This window comes from Miscanthus floridulus, chromosome 18 (assembly GCF_019320115.1).
Source record: "Miscanthus floridulus cultivar M001 chromosome 18, ASM1932011v1, whole genome shotgun sequence".
Taxonomy (NCBI): Eukaryota; Viridiplantae; Streptophyta; class Magnoliopsida; order Poales; family Poaceae; genus Miscanthus; species Miscanthus floridulus.
Window position 1 is genome coordinate 30,832,276 of NC_089597.1, and position 23,112 is coordinate 30,855,387.

General features: G+C 46.5%; 1 protein-coding gene and 1 non-coding gene across 2 annotated transcripts; both read right to left on the reverse strand.

The window, feature by feature from the left end:
• Positions 1-3,052: 3,052 nt before the first annotated feature.
• On the reverse strand, positions 3,053-5,027 carry LOC136521170 (cytochrome P450 709B2-like). Its single transcript, XM_066514870.1, has 2 exons — positions 3,788-5,027; positions 3,053-3,667 (listed from the first exon to the last, which is right to left on the reverse strand). The coding sequence occupies exons 1-2, from the start codon at positions 4,931-4,933 to the stop codon at positions 3,236-3,238; spliced, it is 1,578 nt and encodes a 525-aa protein (XP_066370967.1). The 5' UTR covers positions 4,934-5,027; the 3' UTR covers positions 3,053-3,235.
• A 17,558-nt stretch (positions 5,028-22,585) lies between these two features.
• Positions 22,586-22,692, reverse strand: LOC136524889 (small nucleolar RNA R71). Its single transcript, XR_010776240.1, has one exon. It is a non-coding gene; the product is annotated as a small nucleolar RNA R71 (small nucleolar RNA).
• Positions 22,693-23,112: the final 420 nt, after the last annotated feature.

The following is a 23,112-nucleotide window of genomic DNA, read 5'->3' on the forward strand; positions in this document are numbered from 1 at the left end:
GAGTGCTGTGCTCGTTGTGGAACCCGAGGAACAGCGAAAGAATCAAAGAACCGGAAGGATGCGGTATAGTTGAAATGTTGTTGAAGTACGAGGTGGCGTCTAGCCGAAAATCAAACCACCTCCTCTTCTCCTTTTTTTCTTTAAGAAAATGATCGGACCTGGCCCATTCATTCACAAAATCACAATATTATATACTCATATATATACTCAGAGAGTAGAAAATATAACAATATATACATCACAAATTTCTTACAGATTACAATGCAGGTAATGAAGGAGTTATATATGAACAAGACAACGACGAGGATGGATACGAGTTATTTGGACAAGGTATGCTCAACTCCTTAAAAGTATATTTCAATCATTATGTAACTCATACTTAACTTTTTCATGCTTCAAATAAAACCAGAAAGGGGCAGAGAAGTGGAAATCGAAACAAGACAAGATGAGAAAATCAGTACACAGGATTGTGACATCCCTGATCCAAATGAGGTCGTCTATAGCAACATACCAAAGGAGACACATATGCTGAAAAGTTTAGAAAATTGCAGATACTATAATGAAAAAAATCCAGTATGAAAATAAGGACAGCAAAAGTTAGATCAGACTAGCCAATCCAGACACGCCGCCTGAACTCACGAGACTTCGATGAACAAGCAAAGCCAAACCACCACCTCTTCATTCTTAAAAAAGATGATTGGACCTGGCCCATCCATTCACAAAGGTGTGTGTCTCCACGGGGATATTTAACTATTTACCGTTATAACATAGGGCAATTTTTAAAATAGCATTTTTAGAATTGGCGCTACAGATTTAGCAGCAGAGAAATAAATTTGATATGAAATTGTCACTTTTATTCGCGTGGCACACAACACCTCACTCCAGCGTGGATCCGAGTGAGCAATCTCATGCAAAAAGATCATCATGCCCCTCCCTTTTTGCCATAGATTAATGGATGGACGGCTCAGGATAGCTTTGTATTTTCAAGATATTTATTCTTTATTTTACAAAGGAAAAAAGAATGTATATGACATCATCATGATGCCATGGCTCGCAAAGCAAATTGCGCATGGCGCACGGCGCCCGGCTTAGGCCGGCGTTCGGCACGCTGTGTCTGCGCAGCTTCACGCGCTCTACTCCCTGACCGCCGCCCGCTAGCAGGAGTCCGACACGGGCCTGCGGCGCCGTGTCTGCGCAGCTTCACGCGCTCTACTCCCTGACCGCCGCCCGCTAGCAGGAGTCCGACACGGGCCTGCGGCGCTGCGTGGCCGCGGCGCCGCGGGCGGGGCTGGCAGCCTTCGGAGACGCGGACGACTCCGGCATCCTCTACCACCTCGCCTCCGCCGCGGACCACGGCGGCGCTCAACTGGTGTGACTCCACCGCGGCTTCTGCCCCGTTGACACCTCTCCGTCTGGCGCCGAGGTCGTCATCGGCATGGTGGAGCGTGTCGTGGCCACGGACGGCCGCATCGCCGACGTCGTGCCGAAGCGGCGCGACGGCGTGGTGGATGCCGACACCGTCGTGCTCGCGCTTGGTCCGTGGTCCAGGCCGATCTGCAGCGCGCGGCGCACCGCCAGGAGGCTCGCCAGCGGCCGCGCCTTTCTCTCGTCATCTTGGCCCGCCCCCATCCAGAGCGCCGACCGGCACGCGCTTGCCCCGTGGCGGCCCTGTTCGCTGCCGCCTACCTCTTGGCATGTCGCGCCGTCGCGGTCGTTGCGGGCCGCCGCCGAGCGAGCGGTCCGTGCTGCTGGCGTTCCTCGCGACGACGAGTCCCGGGCCCGAGCGCCGCCGTCGCCTCACGTGGAGCGCGTCGACGAGGATGGCGAACGAGCAGGGCGCCTCGCGGATGTGGCTGTCGGCAGGACGTACATGGGCGCTGCACATGGAGTTCTACGGCAGCTGGAGCTTGCATCGGGTACCAGATTCGGGAGAGGAGGAAGCGGAGACCGGAGAAGAGAGGGGATGGAGCAGGAGCTGGTGCCCCTGGCGGTTGGTGTGGAAGCAAAGCAGGCCAGCACGCGTAGCCTGCCGTCTGCGTCGCCGCCGCCGGGCGCGCACTCCACCGTGCGGTGCTTGTACGGCACCGTCCACCGCGCTGGCTTGTAGAAGGTGGTGAACAGCACCTTGAGCACCAGAATGGCGAACGCCTCGTCGTTCAGCACCTTTTGGTTCCGTCTCCGCCGATGTTGAGGACGACGAGCTCGAGTGTGCCGAGCAAGAGAGCAGCGAGTGGGCCAAAGCTGGGAAGGAGGAAGGAGGGAGGGCAGGATGGACATTTCATATGGGCCTGCTGACTCCTATTCACGCTAGAGTGAGGTGCTGGCATGCTACGCGTAACGTGTGTAAAAGTGACGATTTCGTATCAAATTTCTCTCTCTACTGGTAAAACCGTAGCACCAATCATAAAAATGCTATCTCAAGAGTTCCATCCGTTATAATGCTAAAAAGTTAAATATCATATCTCCATGGCATGTACCTGCTAGTTGGTTTTTCCATCCGTCATTTTCAACCTTCTCCTCTTCGTGCCCCCTTCTTTCTCGCACCCCACATGCGCCTTCTTCCTTCTCGCGCCTCACCCTCGCCTGCCTCGCTGGCGGCCACACCCTCCTCCTCGTCCTTGCCCCCGCCGCCGCCCACCACCCTGCCGTGGCGCGCTAGGGTTTTGCCGGAGCTCCGCGATGACCGCCTTCTTCCCCTCCCCCTCCTTCTTCCGTGGTGAGCTCCGGCCATGGACGCCTCCACTCCGACCTAACTCAGCCGCCTTCGCCGCTAACAGGACCCTAAGCCACCCCTCCCACCGTTCCCACCGCCTGGTCGGCCTGCCTCCCCCGAGCCCTTCTCTTCTAAGCCCGACGGAGTTGGAGAAGAAGAGAGGGAGAGTCGAAGAGAGAGAGAGGGCGCCGTCGCTGCCGGAACCCTAACGCCGCCGCCATCTTCTTCTTCGTCTCCGGTGTGGGCGCGCATGCACGACGCGGGGATGGAAGAGCGTGGGGAGGCAGGTGACTGATGCAATTGCTAAATTTCAGGCGAGAATGCAAAGGAGTAAATCTGTTCACAAAATCATAATATTGTAGGTCCATTGTGAAATATGATAAAGAAACTAAGGAAACAAATTGCAGAGGACGGAAGCCTAATTAATGACTCGGCAGGTTACACATGAACGTTGTAGGAAATTTATACTCCTACTTTAGTTCAAATGGAACTTGTGACTAGGATGGCTTCCAATCCTCTCTACTACACATCCAAGAGCTTGAGCACGACCGGGAGCCCTTTCGACGGTTGCAGCGTCAGGAAGTCGACCGGCGCGTGCACGTACTCCGGTGCCACCTCGAAGGCGAATCGCCGCAGGATGAGCGCCAGCGTGGCCTTGGCCTCCAGCATCGCGAAGTCCTGCCCGATGCACGACCGCGGGCCCAAGGAGAAGGACAGCAGCGCGTTCGGGTGCGCCGCCGCCCTGCCCATGCCGTCCCGGAACCGGAGCGGGTTGAACGCGCCGGCGTCCGCGCCCCACACCTCCTCGTCGCGGTGGAGCATCGCGATCGGGATCAGCAGGAGGGTGCCCTTGGGCACCTTCACGCCGCAGAGGTCCGCGTCCGCTGTCGCCTGCCTCGCGATCATCGGCACCGCGCCGTACAGCCGGAGCGTCTCGTACAGCACCATGGTCACCTGCGAAACAACATAAGAACATGGCTGTGATGCACATGCACGCTCGCAGGCGGTCACGGTGCGGATATACACCTGCTTGGCGCTAGCTAGCTTAATAAGCTTAAGGTGGAGGGGGCTCACGAGCTTGAACTTGTTGAGGGCGTCGCCGCGGAGGGGCACCTCGGCGCCGCCGCACTCCCGGATCACCTCCTCCCTGAGCCGCTGTTGCCACTCTGGGTGCGTGCCGAGGAGGAACATGGCCCAGGTGAGGAGGTGCGAGGTCGTGTCGTGGCCGGCGAAGAAGAAGGTCTTGCACTCGTCGATGATCTCGTCCATGCTCATGGCCTGCTGCCTATTGCTGCCGTCGTCGCCGGCGGCGTTGGCCTCCAACATGAGGCCGAGCAGGTCGCTGCCGTAGCCCCTCGCCTCCTTCGCAGCGGCGAGGCGCTCGCCGATGATGGCCATGAGCGTGCCCCGCACCGTGCGCTCGAGCTGCCAGCGGCGCACGTTGGCCTTGGTGGGCACGTACTGCATGCCCGGCACGCGCACGCTGTTGATGGAGGCGAAGGCGATGAACTGGAGCTCCCGCTGCGCCAGGAACACCTCCTTCCCCTGCCGGTAGCTGCTGCCGAACGCCGTGTGCGAGATCACATCGGCGGTGAGCTCCGTGAACTGATGCCCCACCTCCACCGTCACCCCCTCCCCGTCCCCGCTTGCGGCGGCGCGCGCCTCCCACGCCCGGATCACCTCCGCCGCGCACGCCGCCATCGCCCCCGTCATCGACTTGAGCTTGTCCATGGCGAACGCCGGGTGCACGACGCGGCGGTGGCGCGACCAGTCGTCGCCGTTGGTGAAGGCGAGGCCCATGCCCATCAGGGACAGTATGGTGGGGCCCGGGTTCGGCTTGCCGTACAGCCCCGACTTGTCGGAGAGGATCCGCTTCACCATGTCGTAGCTGCCCACGAACAGCGCCGGAGTCGAGCTGGACCACGTCAGGATCACCTTGCCGTAGAGTGACATCCACGCGCGGTACTGCGGCATCACGCGCGGGATGTAGTCGTGGGAGGTGAGGTCCAGCGTGTCGCCGCTCGTCGCCGCCCGCATCGCCTGAACCTCCTTGCTGTTGCCCACGAAGACACGGTACGGCGGCCCGCGGACGCCCTGCCGCGCGAACGCCCTCGCGACGGCGTACGGGCGCCATACCAGGTGGAGCAGCACCGTCCACAGCCTCGTGACCACCACCACGGCGACGGCGGCGGCGACCAGCGCTACACCTCCCGTGCCCATGTCGAGCAACAGGAGGATACGAACGAGAACTCGGCGTGCACCCTGCGAAGCGAACTGCAATACGCACGGAGGAGGGTAGTACTGCTATGTGATGTCGTCGTGTGTGCCATTGTCACTGTGTATATATATTATCAAACAGAAGCTGAATTGCCGTCGTAAAATACGGTGTCGATGTCAAATTTTCAACTGCTTCTCTGCTTAGGACTTTCAGCTTTGTCGTGCCTCCGGCGATGTCACCAGCGACTGATTGCGAGTTGCGACCGGCGTTAAGTACAAGGCAAGGGCTTTGTCTGACGAGGGTAGTTGCTGTCTTGCTGACGGACGGTCGAAGACTTCAAGCGATCTCGCAAGCCTTTGTGAGATCTACATCAGATTGTTGATGTGTGGCTCTAAATGAAACCGCTGAACCGGTACTCTTCCTTGCCCACTCCCTATCTGAAGCCTGATTCCGTATACTGAACTGACAGACTGAAGCCAAATATTCAGAGTTCCTGACAACACCTCCCGTCTAAAAATCCTTGCCCTTAATGATGAAATGATGGAAAAAAAATCTTCCTAATAAAATTTGCATTCTCCCATGTAGCTTTACAAGCAGGTAGGTTTAGCCACTATATCAATCATTGGACTACTGATTCGTTGTTGCGAGGGACAAGACAGCGTTGAAGAATCGTAATTGGGGCCACTTTGATCTTGCCATGATCATCAATCAGAGGAAGGTTAGGGAATGGGACAACTTGAGGACCAAGGCGTTGTTTAAGCTGGCTGACACGGAAGATAGAGCGAAGTTGACAGCCCTCCGGCAGGGGTCCAAAGTGGGAAAGGGCGTCCGGCGATGTCGCCAGCGACCGGCCGCTAAGTACAAGGCAAAAGCTTTGTCTGACTAGGGAAGATGCGACGGCCTTGCGAATGGACGGGCGCAGACTTGAAGCGATCTCGCACGGCGGCAGCCGGCAGGGGCCTTTTGGTGAGATCACGGATGACTTGGTTGAGCATCTGGATACTGGACAGCAACAACGTACTTGCTTTCTCGAAGGCTGGAAGCGTATACGTTTTTTTCATATACGTATATACCCTCAGCGGTCATATATGTCTTTTTTTAGCATATAGATTTTTCATACATCGCCATGAGTGATCATCTTGTCGTGTGAACAAGGACTAGAAGGCTTTCGGAATTATCTACCTCAGATGTGAGAGGATGAGATCCTCTTTATAGTTCTTACATAGAGTTTGGTGCCATGCGTATGGCTAGGGTGTATCTTTTTTTAAATGTCTTTGTTATCTTTGCCTTTCCGATGGTAACATGATCTTTTATCTGATTTGACTGAGTAATGTATGAGATCAACATGTGGACTTATGAAAGAAAAGTTGGTAGACTACTTCTTTTTCAATATTTGTATTGAAAATTTGGAATACAAATGGCTGCCTATCAATATCGTCAAGGGCTCCGAGGACAGAATTCCATTTTACTGGCTGTCTGTCAGAGTCGGACACAAGAAATCAGAAAACAAAAGCAAATACCTGAAGGATCAAGAAGCAAGTCGATACAGGTGGTACTAGTAGCAGTATTTAGAAAGCGAACGAGTCGATCTTGATACAGAAGTCGCCGGTGTGGGGTTGAGACGGTGGAGTAAGGGAGGTGAATAATCATTTTAAAAAAAATTAATTACATCTCCTAATCGAAACAAGAGCGAAATTAAACTATCGGTGTAGCCAAGACTACACCCCTCTATCTAAATTTTCAAGCACCCTACAAAGATCCTAATAAAACAACTAAGGTGCTGGGTTAGGTAGAACTCACCTAATCGATTCTAGCTAGTAAAGTCACATAAACATATGCAACTAGTACTTAAGCAACCAGGAAGCTTTTACACGTACTAGTATGCAAAAACATAAAGTCTAAGCTCACTAGCAATGCTCAATAATAAAACTACCCAAGCCAAATTATAGAGCTCAAATTACTTAGCTACACAAACTAAGCAATGTAACTAATAAGGCTACTCAAGCCAGCTAGTTACGCAAGGGAGCTACTTCTAAGTTACACAAGCAAAGAGTGCAACTAGCAAGCTACTCAAGCTAACTAGTTACAAGAGCAACTACACAAGCACAATATATGAATGAATAAATACAAGCTTGTGTATGGAAATTGCAAATCCATGGGAAGATGATGACACGATGATTTTTATCCCGATGTTTACTTGTTTGCGGGCAAGTTAGTCCCCGTTGTGTCGACCGTTCACTTGGTGGTTCACGCCCTAATAGGCACCACACCTAGCCCAGCACTCGGGCACCGTAAGAAACTACACAAATGAGGGCGCTCAACGACACGAGAAAATTACTAGAGTTGCCTTTGGCGCTCTGCTAGAGAAGGTACAATACCCCTCACAATTAACCGATAAGAGTCGGAAACAATCACCACTTCCGCTCAACGATCCCTCAATGTTCGGGCCGTCTAGGTGCCGGCAAATACCAAGAGTAACAAGCACCACCAGCTTATAACTCGATCACCTTGTGCCACTCGATGTAATCTCATAATGCAACGCACTAGAATCACCCACTCGCAATCGATTCGCACTCTTGTAAGCACAAGTAAGTTAGAGGGCTCCCAAGCACACTCAAGCATGGACACTAAGTCCCCCAAGGTGCTCAATGTCAGCCAAGGTCGAGCACCACCCCTATTTATAGCCAAAAGGCCAAATAAAGCCGTTGCTCAAAACTTAGCCTAAGAGCCGACGAACCTAGGCTCTGAACCCAGGGTCCATGCCATACTAGGGTCTGATGCTTAGATCTCCGCTACGTGTCCTCGACTGTTTGAAGATGACAGTTGGCGATCAACGGCTACTTTCTATGCTTAGCCACCTCTCGGACTGAGCTCTAGACTCTCAGCCCGCACCAATGCGCAAACCAGTCCAGAGCAGTCCAGAGAACTCCTGATAGCCTCAAAACGCTCTGGACTCAGTCCGGTTGGGGCGGCTAGACCAAGCCATCGGTCCAAAACCCCCTCACTCTATCTCCCATCACGCCATGTGGCCTAGCACTACTAAAAATTGAGATACCACTGTCGCCACTTTCACTGCCGTAGAGATAGAAGCGACGGTGTGATACTTCCATCGTCGGTTAGACCGATAGTGAGGCCTCCTAAAGAATGAATCCAACAGTTTAAACTTCTATCACCGACGAGTTAACAATAGATGCAGCAGTGGTATTGAGGTTGCATTTCTTCTGTTGCATGAAAAATTGAGCCGTCTGGGATAGGTGTTATGGCCTCTAGCCCTACAGGACCGTTTGGTCCAGCGGTGGTAAATTCAGCGTGAGTTATTTTCCAACCACCCAAACACAGTTGTATCACCTATACTTCCACTTCTCCATCTTCAAGGTTGGCGCATTGTTCCTCGCTCCCAATTTGTGTGAACCATTGCACGCCTCGTGCCACGCCGCCACCACCTCCCACATAGCTGACACATTGTTCCTCTCTTGCAATTTGTGTGAACCATTGCATGCCTCGCGCCATGCCGCCACCGGATCCAAAGGCAAGGGTATTCTTTCGCACTTCACTAATGGATCTTTGTTGGATTATTTTCCTCTTTAGATCTCGTTAGTAAGGAAGCTCTCATCCTACTGCACACTGACGATCGCAGGCTCTTCAAAATGGAGGAGACCTCCAACAAGAGGAACACAGTGGCCAGCCTTACAGACGATGTCGTTCTCGACACTCTCTGCCACCTCTCGTCCCGCTCCTTATGATGGTGCAAATGTGTCTATCGCTCCTGGAACTGCCTCATCTCCGACAACCGTAAGGTGCTGCCCCAGACTATGGTCAGCTTCTTCTATGACACCGAGAATGGCAAGCAAAACTTCACCAGCATCACCAGTGAATGCCCCTCCTTGTCCTTCTTGCCCTTCCCCATTAACAATGTAGCTGTCTCAGATTGCTGCTGTTGACGGTAGTTAACAACCAATATAAACCATCAATTAAATATGCATAAGGGCATAAATGTAATCACCAATGAAGGTTTAGGTGTTTAAACTAATAAATTCCATAAGTTTTGGTGAATCTGTGTTTCCAGCAGGGTTTAATTAGAAAACCATCAAGGAGGACCTAATCATCAAAGGAAAATATGGAGTTCCGCTGCAGTACCTACGTGGAAAGACTCTAGAAGGATACAGAAGCCACGTCACTGAAGTAGAGGACCAGAGGATGACATGTGGGGCCGCTCGGCCCCACTGTCAGGCCGCTCGACCCCTATGGGCCCACCTGTCAGCCTCATCGCTATGTCAGTTTCCCACCGCCTCCAATGATGCATCTAAGACGTTGCTTAAGTCAGTTTGATCCAAGGGCTCACGTTGGACCCTCAGGGCTATATAATCTAGCCCCTACCTCCCCCCAGGCATCATAAGTCATCAAGTCATTTGAGAAGACAGAAACCCTAATCTCCTCAGAGCTCCTCCTCCATAGCATAGCTAGTTAGGATGGATCTAGAGGGAGGCAAGCAGGACTTCGCTTGGATTCCTGATCTTGTCAAGAGTGTGGTTTGGTATAAACTTTGTGTCCCTCTCTCTTTTGTTTCTCCATTGTTTTTATATGCTAGTTACAATTGTTATGACAATCTCAGTGTTCATCTTATTCATGTTCTTTATTATGATGTTCAATATCTACTTTGATTATATATTCAGTATAACTATTTTATCATTGTGTTTATGCATAAGTTCATATAGCGCTCACTCTGATGTACACGGGGTGGGTGATCGACATTGTGTAAGCGTGGTGCTTATACGTTGTTTACCTATGGATACACCCTATATTCTGGGTTATGTGGTAGATCGCGGATGTGACACTCCCGTTGAGTCCTTTGTAGTCCACTCCCCAAATATAGGTGCACGTAGGGTCCGATTATGAACGTAGAACAAGCTCTGCCCTCAATCTTCCTTAGTAATATCCCTTATGTGTTGATATGATGATGATCTTAGCCATGATTACTAGGTGTAATTGCACTAATCAAATGTATTCTTTGACTTGTAATTAAGAATGACTTAGGAATTATTCCTCTAATATTCTACGTGACCATTCTAATGCTATAGAAACAAGTGTTCTGAGTGATTTATTATTCTCATTACTTATCATTTATACATCTCTTATCTTATGACTTACCCCTATTGTGAGTGGAATATTAGCTATGGTTTATTTCTCCTTTAATAATATAAGTTATCAATATGTGTCCATGCTAGACCTTTCCAGTGGTAAAAATATAAATAACGATACCTGAAATACTCTTGAGTAAAATGCTACAATGGTATATTATCTGTGTGCTTGCGGATACTTTTCATTCATTCATATATATATATATATATATATAGAACTACTATCCTGTAGCTGGCTACAAAATAACTTATTCTGTAGCCACTTTGAGTTACGATAATTACTATATTAATTTACGAGATTATAGTAACTCCTTACTAAGTGGTTTACTATAACTTTATGGTAAATATCTCCATGTGTTATAGTAACCTAACTATCGCAAATATGTATTAACATTATCGTAAATTAGTATATAAAATTATCGTAAATGGAGGTGGCTACAGAATAACTTATTTTGTAGCTGGCTACTGAATATACTCTCCCTATATATATATATATATATATATATATATATATATATATATATATATATATATATATATATATATATATATATATATATATATTCTCTAGTCACATAATTCATAAAGAACTGCTTAGTGTTATTCTAGTAGTAATACTAAGTAGTACCAATACATATCTCTAGCATAATCACTAGGGATGAAAACCTAGTAAAGTTAGGAGATATAGGTTTATAATAGGTGGCTAAGTACTTCAAACAAGTGACACGTGAACAAACACCAACAAGCATTTTTGGCGCTGTTGCCAAGGAAGGTAGCTAGACAAAGGAAGTATTGATAAACTTATACTTATTGATGTGATCGAGGAAAACCATTGACCTATGCTCAAACAGGATTACCCTTGTTTTGTCTACCCGTGTATCTTATACAGGGTAATGTATGACCGGTTTTGACCTTCTGACAAACTATGTTGAAGATCCAGAAGCATTAATCTGAAGAACTAGAGGTAAACTCGAGAAGACTCCAACTTTGAAATCGGAAGATAACCATATAAGATGAAGCTTAACACCATAATTTGAAGCCATGGCTAACAGGACTCTCTGTGAATTCTCTGCTCCAACAAATACTTGTTGTAATTGCTGTGGATATGGAGGTACTCAGAGGGGCACTCTCAAATACTTGCTGTGGATATGGAGGTGAAAGGTTCTAAATGGCTAGAGGAGAGTTGAATAGCCAAATAAGAAATCTACAAATCACTAGAACAATAGGTTAGATGACAAAGGCTGTAATTGCAATTTTGCGCTAGCTCTAGTGATTGTGTTGCAAGCCACCTACCAAATGCTATTGACTATAATCTCTATGTATCACACAATGGATAAGTCACTACCTCTACAACTAGTGAGCAAGCTAGCAAAGATAATTACCACTAATTAAGCTACACTACTCAACTAGCTACAACTAGCACTACACAAGTATATAAGAAAGTAAATACAAGTGCTAGGAATGAATATACCAAGCCGGACAAGACATCAATCAATGAATATCAATGAAATCCATGGAGACAAGATGACACAATGATCTTCCTCCGAGGTTCACTTGCTTGTCGGCAAGCTACGTCCTTGTTGTAGCGATTCACCGACTTGGAGGTTCACGCGCTAATAGGCATCACACGTCGAACCCTCAATAGGGTGCCGCACAACCAACACAAGATGGGGATCCACAAGCTACGCACGATTCACTAAAGTGGATTTTGGCGCTCCATGGGGAATAAGCCTAAGAACCCCTCACAAATCACGGGGAGATGGCCAAGAACAATCACCAACTCTTGTCAATCCTCCTCAAGCTGGTCCAAGCCATCTAGGCGTTGGCAAACACCAAGAGTAACAAGAAAACCATAGAAAAACGATCTCAAAGTGCCACTAGATGTAATCACTCAAGCAAATGCTCTTTGGATCACTTCCAACTCACTTTGGATGATGAATCAAGCAAGAGAATGAGTGGGAGAGGTTTGGCTCAGCTCAAAGCAATGTATGTATGATCAAAATGTCCAAGAGACTGAGCTACAACTGGTCAACAACAATTTATAGAGCCCCCAAAAGAATAGAGTCATTATACCGCTTCATAGGGCTCACTGCACACCGATCGGACCTTGAGCCAGAGTCCGGTCCGGACCAACTCACCAAGGTCTGATCACTCGAGGCATGCCACGTGTCCTCGTTAACGTCAGCCATCGATCTTCAATGGTTACTAAACACGCATGCTGATCAACTTCGGACCATACTCACCGAGTAGTGTTTAGTCGCTTTGCGCCTACGTCCGAGCACACACACACGCACGTTGAACTCCTCTAGACCAGACGTGCCCCGCTAGGTCCGGTTGCTCCAACGCGTAGGGTCTAGTCACTTTCAGAGAGTACCCTAAGACGTTTTTCTCCTTCAGACCAAGTCTGGTCATAGGGTTTGGACTAGCATAGTGTGGGTCCAGTTTGTTTTGGTTGCTCTCTTCTCAAACAAATAATTCTTTGGACTCCCGCAGGGTCCGGACGCTGAACCAGACCAGGTTCGGTCGCTCCTGTGTCTTCACCTTGCTCGGCCACGTCACCCAGTCACCAACCGGACCCTGCGATCAGCATTCGGTCGCTCCTCAGCACCGGGTCTAGAGCCAAGGCTGCGTGCCCCTCAGCCAGGGTTGTGTTCTGACCAGACTCACCCCTCAGAGTCCGGTCACTCTGCCAACCAGAGTTCATTCCTTTCTTTACCTCCTTTTCTTCTCCAACTTCTTCACCCTTGCTCCCAAGTGCTAAACACATTGTGTATAACTCATGTGCACGTGTGTTAGCATATTTTCAAAGCATTTTCAAGGGTGTTAAGTTAGCACACTAGGTCATAATGCATATGCAACAATGATTTCACTTAGTGGCACTCGATAACCGTTTTAACCACGATTCTCCCCTCTTAATAGTATGACTATCTAACCTAAACCCACTCACACCTACTTGGTGTCTTGAGTGGTAAAACAAAATGGCCATATCAAATATACCCTTGCCTTGAGCCCATGTTGTTTTTCTCTTTCTTCTTTTCCAAGTTTTGAGCTTGACCATCACCACATGTCCATCATCATCACCATGGACTTCATCTTTCTCTCCAACACTTGGCCTTGGACCATCCTATCTAGTCTACACACTTAGATCAAGGATTGGTCCAATAGGTTTCATCAATTATCCAAAACCAAACTAGGGCTTTTAGGAGGGAAACACATGGAGGAAAATTTGTAGGCCTAGTGGTGCTCAACCCTCCTTCCATCAAGCTTAGGGTCACTTATGTGTATGTACTGCCGATGGTCGCAATATGTCCTAGCTATCAATCTAGATCCTTGAGGACTATGGTACTAATGAATGGGCATTGAAGCATACTATTAGCATGCTAAATGTGTTTGGAAAGACTAATATTCAATTTGGTTTCCTAGATTGTGATGCAGACTACACAGTGATTGCAGTTCACCCAGAATGGAATTTGATTTTCTTTGTTCAGGAGGATAGAACAATCATCGCATGTGACATGGACCGTTGAAAAGTTCATATCATCCCTACCCTTGTCATTAGGTATGGTAGACGTAGGGTCCTGATAGAGGACATGAGCAGACCATACTATCTTCCTTATATTCCCTTGTTCTTGAATTCATTTGGAGAGCAGGAAAGAAAGCTGCATTTGATGTATCTCTCTATCACGACATGTTTAAATGGACCAATGTTGTTTGATTATCTATGGACATGTTAATTTCCTCTAGGATAGATGTTGTCATTATTGCAGTTAAACTAGTGTGCCATCTTTGTTGTGTTTGCAAATTGGATTATTTCTCTAGTGCGAGGAGTACGGTGGTGTGACAGCTCCCATCGCCATTTCATACGGTGATTCACCGTTAGTTTTAGATAGCCTAGAGGCCGTTTCATACGTAGATAGGAGGAAGAAGTTAAGGACCATGAGACAATGAAGAAGGAAGAAGCATTGTAGTAGAATACTTATATTGAATTAGTTTCCTATTCACTCTCACAATAGAAAAATCAAAAGCTAACTAATTCACTCTCACATGTAAAGAGTGAATTAGTTTCCTATTCCAATTGCCTTTTTGAACAAAATAATTTCATAGCGAAGCCTATAGTCCTCACTATAAAATAGATTCCTTTCTTCCCATCCTTTTGGATACCTTAGTCGCCGCATGCGCACGGAAGATTGCCGTGCACCTGTGCCAGTGGCAGCGACCACTTGTTGTGTCACGATGTCATTTCGTGGATCACGTTTGTGGCCGCATTGCGGCATAGTCGACACCCCTTGTTGCTTAGCCACCTAATCATTGGTCTGCCGCCACCACCCGTTGCCGCAGCCCATGATTCTTCCTCGCTCTCGACCCGTCTTATGTACCGCCTCATAGTGTCGTCGTCACCGGTATCACCATTGTGCCTATAGAGGAATATGGCGACCAGATAAGCCACCATATTGTGTCCACCATCGACGACACAGGCAAGATCGTCGAGGCATGGCCGGGGGCTGTGGTTTTCCACGAATACGGTTTGTATCCCGGTGAGGAAGTAAGCCTCTGGGTTGCCTACTTGGGTCAGGCTAGCAAGGAGGGCGAAGTAGTTGACGCGGTCATTCGACTACCTCCCGCGTTTGAACCGATCCAGTGCCATGCATTGGCCGATGGTGGGGTCACCGTAGATGCGATACATGGATGAGCAGGTTGCCTGTAGGCTATGGAGGTCATCCATGGGCCGCTCTGAGGTCGCAGCGAGGTGACCAGTGATCTCAATTTGCACCTCGATAGAGAGCGCTGTCAGCAATGTGGGTGCCACCTTGCTGCCATGATTGCCAGCATGGATGGAGCTATGGTGTGTGGACGACGGCGAGCCAGAGGGCTGGAGAGGCAGAGCGACACGACGTACATTGATTGCGGAGGAGTTGATGTGATGAACTTGTTTTTTGGTTATTTAAAGAGTATCATTCGGCCACGCAGTGCACTGTGCCACTTGATCTTGGACATCTGAAGCGATCTCGACGGTGTAGCCCACAACATCATTGTTTGGTACGACATGTTCTTAGTGTGAATCACACTCCTAATTTATGACCATTGTGGTGGCTGCTTTTCCAATGTTTTTGAACGCATTGTGTACGCTGGCAGGCCAAGCGACGTGAAATACGTGCCTCCTGGCAGGCCAACCTTCTTTCAATTTTTTAAGCTACGTAGTTCCTATCACCAATTGAAACTAACTATATTTTTAATTAACATAGCAGACCGAGCGCCTCCTAGGAAAGGGCCCCACTATAGGCCGGGCAGAAGGCCCAACAGAGGTCATCCGCATCCCGCTGAAACTAGGCTTGTAGGATTTTATTTTATGTATTGAATTCTTAGTGTAGAATATGTATGTTTTATTTACATGAAATATGAAATGTTCTTAACTTATGTATTTTTTAGGATCTTCCTTATCTTTGTTGCGATGTTTATTTTGTGTGATGGGGAAGCGGGCTTCTACGACCGGTAGTGTGATGGTAGCCCCTGAGCAAGAGTTCGCGACTATATGACACGTCCATCGTTAGGCGATCTTGTAAGAATCTGCTAAGCCTAGAGGGGGTGAATAGGCCTGTCAAAGCAAATACTCACCAAGCTTCTTTCTCTCAAGTGCTTCCTCTCTTTGCATGTCAAAAGTCATTATCCTTTCAAGCACATCATTTGGTGTGAAGTGCTCAAACGCCTTCTTGTCTCTAATTAGTGTCACAATGGTCTCATTTCTAGGTGAATAAGCTTCTAACATGATTTTTACAACCTTGTGATCATCAAGCTCATCACCACCATAGCCTCTAATCTTTCCAACAATCACCATCAACCTATCAAACATCTCTTGTGGCCCTTCTCCATCTAATATCACAAATCGGTTGAGCTTAGCCATCAACAACTGAATTCTTGCCTTTCTCACTTTGTCAACCCCTTCATGTGCAAGGTGTCGAGTATCCCAAATTTGCTTGGCAACATAAAACTCTGTTTATACCAGAATTTGGGAAGAAGAATGCGGGAACTCGAAGCTCCCAAGGTCGTGTCATCAAGGAATCGATTGCATAAAGGTCGATATCAGCTGATTCAAATGCAGCACTAGAATCAGCTCTCTTCAGATGACGCCAGCAGATAACAATGGAAAGCTACGGTTGGCGTCGGGAAAAATAGGTCAGACTCTACAAAAAGGGAAAGATTAGGGTAAGTTATCTTAAATTAGGAATTTTTCTCTTATGCCAAAGATTGTAATGAGTCATACTTAAGTAAGATTCATGCTTAGGTTCTGGTTATAAATATTGGACCCCGGCTATTGTAAAGGACATCCAATCAATCAAATACAATTTACGTTTTTCGGCTCCGTGCCAACCCTTAGGAGTAGGAGTAGAGTAGATCTCGGCAATTCTTCAACATGCAGGGCAGCATCGGTCTGGCTGACCTCCGGCTTGTCTGTAAGTACCATCATGACTTATACTTCTATTTGTATGGCTGCATCGATTAAGGTCGACCTTCACTACGAACTCTAGTATAAGCTAGTTATCGACTCTTATCTAGTTCAAGTACGGCTACATCGATCCGATCGACCTCCACTACTCAAATTAGATTAAGGTCAAGTTATCGGCTCTACCTAAGGGTGGCGTCCTTTGGGTAGATTCATTAAGTTATCGATCTTGCTGATGTTCTTACTGTTATTAGTTTGCAGCAACATCAATCTGCCTGGTCAAGATTGATTTAGATCGGCCTCATATCTTTTTAGTCCGTCGTTTGCTTTGTCACAACACGATGTTTCTTACTTTGAGCGACGGGTTATGTTTCATCAGCTATTTTTACTTCAATCTTGATCGTGCATAGTACGCGGTTAAGGCATGCATGATCTTGAAGAGGTTTACTGGTTAGTTAAATCTGGTCTATAGTTCTCTATTATGGTTGCAACGATCCGGTCGATCCCCACTGATGGCACTGTAGATTGGAGGATGCTAGTTAGTAGATTTGTTCTTGATTAGGCATAACCTTAACTATTTGCTATGCCTGTATCAGCTAAATAGCCGATCGCCTATGCTTTAACGTCTACAGTGTGTCTCCATGATTCTGTTGAACGTGAATAGATCTGTTTACTTTAAAGGTTTGATTTGTTGTCTTTATCACGGCTGCATCGATCCGATCGAACTCCATTGTTAGAGATAGCAGGTTAGGTCTGATGAGTACATAGGTTTGTCCACGTGAAATAGTTGTTTATTCACACGCTGTAGTCCCTTTTCACCCAAATCGGCTATTTCAGCCGATCCGCTTTAAGCTTTCACATATATAGCGTGTCCTTCGAAAAGCCTGTCGACGTGTAGATGGTTTTACGGATTCTAAGGTTTTAGTTTGTTATTATCATCATAGCTGCCATCGATCCGGTCAAACCTCACTGTTGATGGTAACAGATTAGATTCAGAGTGTTTATAGATCCATTTATACTAGACAGTCGATCTGTTTGCATGTAATATCCTTTCTCGATTAGATTCATCGTCTCAATGACTCACACTGGTAATATCCACCTAGCTGATGATTTCACTTACATCTATGGGCATTGTACTTATTAACATAAAATCAATCGTGATCCATATGCTATACTATCCGTAACAGCTGATTTCTATGCGTATCGGCCATTTAGTCGATTTTCTTGTCTGGCTGCTCCTGAAGCGGCACACTTGGAACTGTCTAGGTAAAGACCGGCATGTTCCACCTTAAATTACTGATAAACTTTCTCTCCTTGTCAATTATAGGTCAAATTGACTGGCACGCCTTGGGAGGAATTCGCAGCATCGGTTAACCCGGCGTTGAAGCCAAGCGGATCTCCGGGCTCATCCTAAGCAGAACCTTCTGGCTTGCCATGTGTTGACATTTTCATGCCAACAAACTCCCATCACTCTATTGTACTCATCACCATCCAAAACACTTAGCAACACACTTGTAGCTTGACCATTGAGATGAATGTTGCAAATTTTGGCTTGAGTTGGGTTATTGGGATCAACTGGTGGCTCAACACCATTGTGAACAATCTCCCAAATGCTCGGGTGAAGACTTACAAGATAAGCTCTCATCAAGTGCTTCCACTTGCCAAAGTTGGTCCCATCTAAACGAGGCAACTTGCCTACGGGCACATTGATGAAATGTCTATGATTATTGTTAGTCATAGAAGAATAATTATAGGATACAATTACATATTTGTTGTTGTTGTTGCTGCCCTTTCCCTTGCTCTCCTTCTTGCCACCCTTGGACACTTGGTAGGACTCATCATCATCTCTGTCTTTGGTGCTACTCGATAATTCACTTTGAAGTGTTGCTTGATTTTGCTTCTTCAAGTTTCTTCTTCTTAGCTTCTTTTGTTCTTTTTCTTTCTTCTCTCTTCAGCTTCCTAGCCTCTTTTCTTTGCTTCTTCTCTTCAACTATTTGCTGCTCTTCTTTCTTCTTTTGTCTTGCTTCTCTTTTCTTCTTTCTTTCTTCTTTCCTTTGCTTCTTTTCTTCTAATCTTTTGGCATTCTCTTCATCGGAGAGGACAATTGCGGGGAGTGAAGTGCCTGCTGTTGAGGCACTCAACTCACTGTTGTCCATCTTGTGCAAATCCATGTCTTCTAGGTCAACGTGCTCGGGTCATCTTCCGATGGATCCTTCTCTAGGCTCCATACCTCACGCAGTTAAGCATCAATGAGGCAACCTGGCTCTGATACCACTTGTAAGGATGTGCTAAGCGTAGATGGGGGGGGGGGTGAATAGGCCTATCAAAACAGAAACTCAAAAGCTCTGTTAAAAACCTAAGCAGCACTACTCCTCGGAGGACCAGCACTGCTGCTCGAGCAGCACTGCTGGTCAGTCAAGCAGTACTGCAGCTCGTATAGACCCACGAGATCACAATTCAAAATCTGCCCAAGGAAAATTAGATCGGGTAAATTACTGAACTTCCTGGGGTAGTATTGAACCAATTCCACCACTTGAATCACGTCGAAAGCTTATGCACAAGTAGATTGAGACCAAACCCTAGAATCACCACAAATACAAATAATGCAATGCAAAGCAAATGACAAGAACACAAGTGAGACACCAATTTATCCCGTGGTTTAGCTCACCACTAAGGCTTGCCGAAGTCCACAATGTTGAGGAAGCCACTAAGGCTTGGGTTTCATAGAACCCTATCCTCGTTCTCAAGTCAAGAGAATGAACTCTTGAGATAAGGGGTGATTTCACTAGCTGATTGAGGTGATTACAAACCTACCGGGGGCTACCACACAAGTTGGCAAGCTCCATGAGCGACACTCTAGGAAGCTAGGAGCAAGCTCCAAGAGTAATAGATGCAATCTACTGGCTTGAATGTGAACCACGATCTCTAGGAGTTGAAGATCAGTTGGAGCAGCTCTCAATCGAAGTTTGGAGGCTCAAACTCTCAAATATTAGCAAGGGAATCAAGGGAGAGAAGCTTGGGAGCCTTGCAATGGAGAGAAAGGAGCTGCTCTTGTTGCTGAGCCATGGAAATGGGTGAGGTAACCATTGGAGGGGATGAGGGAGAGGATAAAATATCCCCTCAGCCCCAAGGGTCACTTTAAGTCACGGCAATGCTCCTCGCTCATGTGGCACTACTGCTCGGCTGAGTAGCACTGATGCTCGGCCATAGATAGCCAAAAACATGGAGTGAAAGGCATGCTATCTTGGCTAGGTATTGAGGATATTTTGGTGGATATTTGAGCACATGGTTACACATTGAAGCTTGTGCATTACATCCCCCTTTGTAGTGTGGCTTTTGCTAAACTCAAATTCAAAATATAAAATAATTAAGCGCCTTTGAGTCGGTCACCATGTCCTTTTGTAATTGGGGGCTCCACCAACACATCTATAATCCTCTTTATCATTTTACCTGCTTGTCAACTCGATAAATATCATTAGTCCCCTAATTGTGTGGTCATTATCACCAAAACCCACAATAGGACTTGTTTGCACTTATAGATCTTCGTAACACGCAATCACCACCACTGATAGCCTTCACCATCACTTCTAGACGGTCAGGATGGCACTGCTAACATTAATTTCCATGCCCGCCCAAGTCTCCCACGCGTATTTACAAAGTTTTGCTCAAATTTGCATTCCTACGGCTCCTACTTTAGCATACAAAGACCGCTTCCCCACCCTGTCTATTTCCTCCTTAGTGCTGTTATTCCCTATCACAGCCACTCACCGCCAACAATCTAGTGCTCTATGTCGTGGTGTCTGTATGCCTCATCGGCCCCCATAGATCCACCGGTGACTAAGGTGGTACTCACCGTCATGCCCGCTCGAGCTCACTACCGCAAGAACCAAAAGCAAGGGTAATGCTTTCGCACTTCCCTTATTCATATTTCTTGGATTTTATTCCCCACTTCACTCATGTAAGTAGGAGGCAAGCTTCCATCTGATGAGTGTGTCTACCGCTCTAGTGGATCCTTATCAAGACGGAGGAGGTCCTATTGGTGATAGTTACCATCCATCATAAACCGTCAACTTAACTTGAATAAATGCATAAAAAGGATCACCAATATAGACTTAGGGATTTAAACTAACAATTTCCACAAGTTTTGGTGAATCTGTATTTTCAGCAGGGTTATTTTAGAAAATCATCAAGGAGGATCAAATTGTCAAATAAAATCATGCTTATCCACAGTGAAATCAACTCCAGAAGGTTCCAGAAGACTCAAGAGGACTCCACACCAAAGCGGGGGCCAAGCCACTACTAGGTGGGGCCAGCCGGCCCCACCTAGAGGCCACCCAGCCCTTGGGGGTCCCACCTATCAGCCTCCTTCATATGTCAGTTTTTCACTGCCTCCCAGGATGCATCTACACCGCCCTTTAAGTTGGTTTGATCCAAGGGCTCACGTTGGACGCTCCAGCCTATATAACTAGCCCCTACCCCCCTCCAGGGCACGCTACCATAAGTCAAGAGTAGACTATAAATTAGGGTTTCTAGAGAGAAGAGAATAGATCTCTAATTCTTTAAGTTTCTAGTATAGGCTAGCTAGCAAGGTTCAAGTAGAGTTTGGGCTATCGCTTAGGATTCTGGATCTGCCATCTAGAGACTAGTATAACCATTGTATCTCTTTATTTATGACTTTGTGCTACTTCAATATTATGTTATTATTTATTATGTTCTTAGTTTGCTCTAGTAATATGCTTGATATAGTTATGATTGATGATGAATATATGCATATGTTCGCAAAGCTCTTAGCTCAGTACTCGAGTGAGTTAAGTGGTCGACATTATGTAAGCATGGCGCTTAGATATTGTTTGCCTATGGATGCATTCTGCACTCTAGGTCATGTGGTAGATCATGGATGTGACACTCCCGTTGAGTCCTTTGTAGTCCACTCCCCATTTGTAGAGCACATAGAACGTGATTGCGAAGGAAGACAAGCTCTGTTCTTAATCTTCCTTAGTAATGTACCGTATGCATTGAACCAAAGTTAGTTATACTATAGATGAGAGTGTATATACTTAGGTGTACAAAAGACTTAGTAGATAAGTAATGACTTAGGAATCTTTTGCTCTTAATGAATCTCCTGCTTAGCCTTACTACATTTTATGAGTATCTATTTCTATCTCTGGAACACCATTATTACCTTACACTTATCATTTATTTATCACTTGAGTCACCCCTGCCATAGCATGAGAGTGGTTTTATCATAAGTACACTTATTTGTCAATATCTCTATGCCAACACAACCCCATAGCTCCTCCCTATGGATCAAATATAAATAATGATACTCAGTATATTCCCAGGTGAAATGCTACAATGGTATATTATTTGTGCGCTTGCGGATACCATATATATATAGTTTACAAGTGTTCTCATAATTACCAACAATGCATTTCTAGCATCATGTTAGGGATGACAACTTAGTTAAGAGTGATACTAAGAAATGTCAATAAGCATTTCTAGCGCCGTTGCTGGGGAAGGGCACATGGCTAAGAGAATTGACCAAATAAATACTTATTGATAAAATCATAATCTCTACTTTAGCAGGCATACCCTTGTTTTGTCTTTGTTCATATCTTATACAGGATATTACAGGATTGGTTGTGATTCAATAATTTCTATCAATCAGAATCAACCTAATAAAGAGGAAGCTTAACACCAGTTTCTGAAGCTATGGCTGACAAGACCCTGCATGAGTTCTCTGCTCCAAGCACCAAGAACATTCTCACTGGACCAACACTCAAAACTGATAATCTTGAGTTCGAGCTCAAGCCAAGCCTCATCAACATAGTGCAAGCTACCCCATTCAGCGGAAAGACACATGAAGATGTTAGTGCTCATCTTTAGAATTTCCTGGAGATAAGTAGCACGGTCGTCATCAAGGACATTGCTCAAGACATCATACTACTCCGCCTCTTTCCATTCTCACTTATGGGAAGAGCGAAGCAATGGTTCTACACCAACAAAGATCACATCAATACATGGGCAAAGTGTTCAAAGGACTTCATAGAAAAGTTTTTCCCTGTAGGCAAGACCAATGCCTTAAGAGGAAAGATTTCAAACTTCCAACAGCAGAAAGGAGAGACCACTCCAGAAGCATGGGAACATTTTCAAGAATATGTTTCAGATTTCCCTCATCATGGAATGGAAGATTGGTTGATCATGCAAAGTTTCTACCATGGACTAACTTAGAAAGCCCATGAACAATTCGATGCCACTGCTGGAGGATCATTTATGTCACTCACCCTTGGAAAAGCTAAAACTCTTATGGAAAAGATAGCCTCTAATCAAGGCTGGTCATCATGCAATATTCAATCATGCAAGAGTGAAGAAGTACCAGAAGAGGTGTGTGCACTGTCAACCAAGATGGACGTACTGTTGAATTGGCTCAAACAGTGAGACAATTACAAGAAAGATCGTGAGGCCATTCAAGATGCATTCAATGCTCAAAACTTATGTGGGGAATATTTGGGGGTTGAATTCCCTTAATATCAAGAAGATGTAAACATCGTCATCAACAACTCTACTATGCAACAACAGAGACAAGGATGGAATCAACAACAAT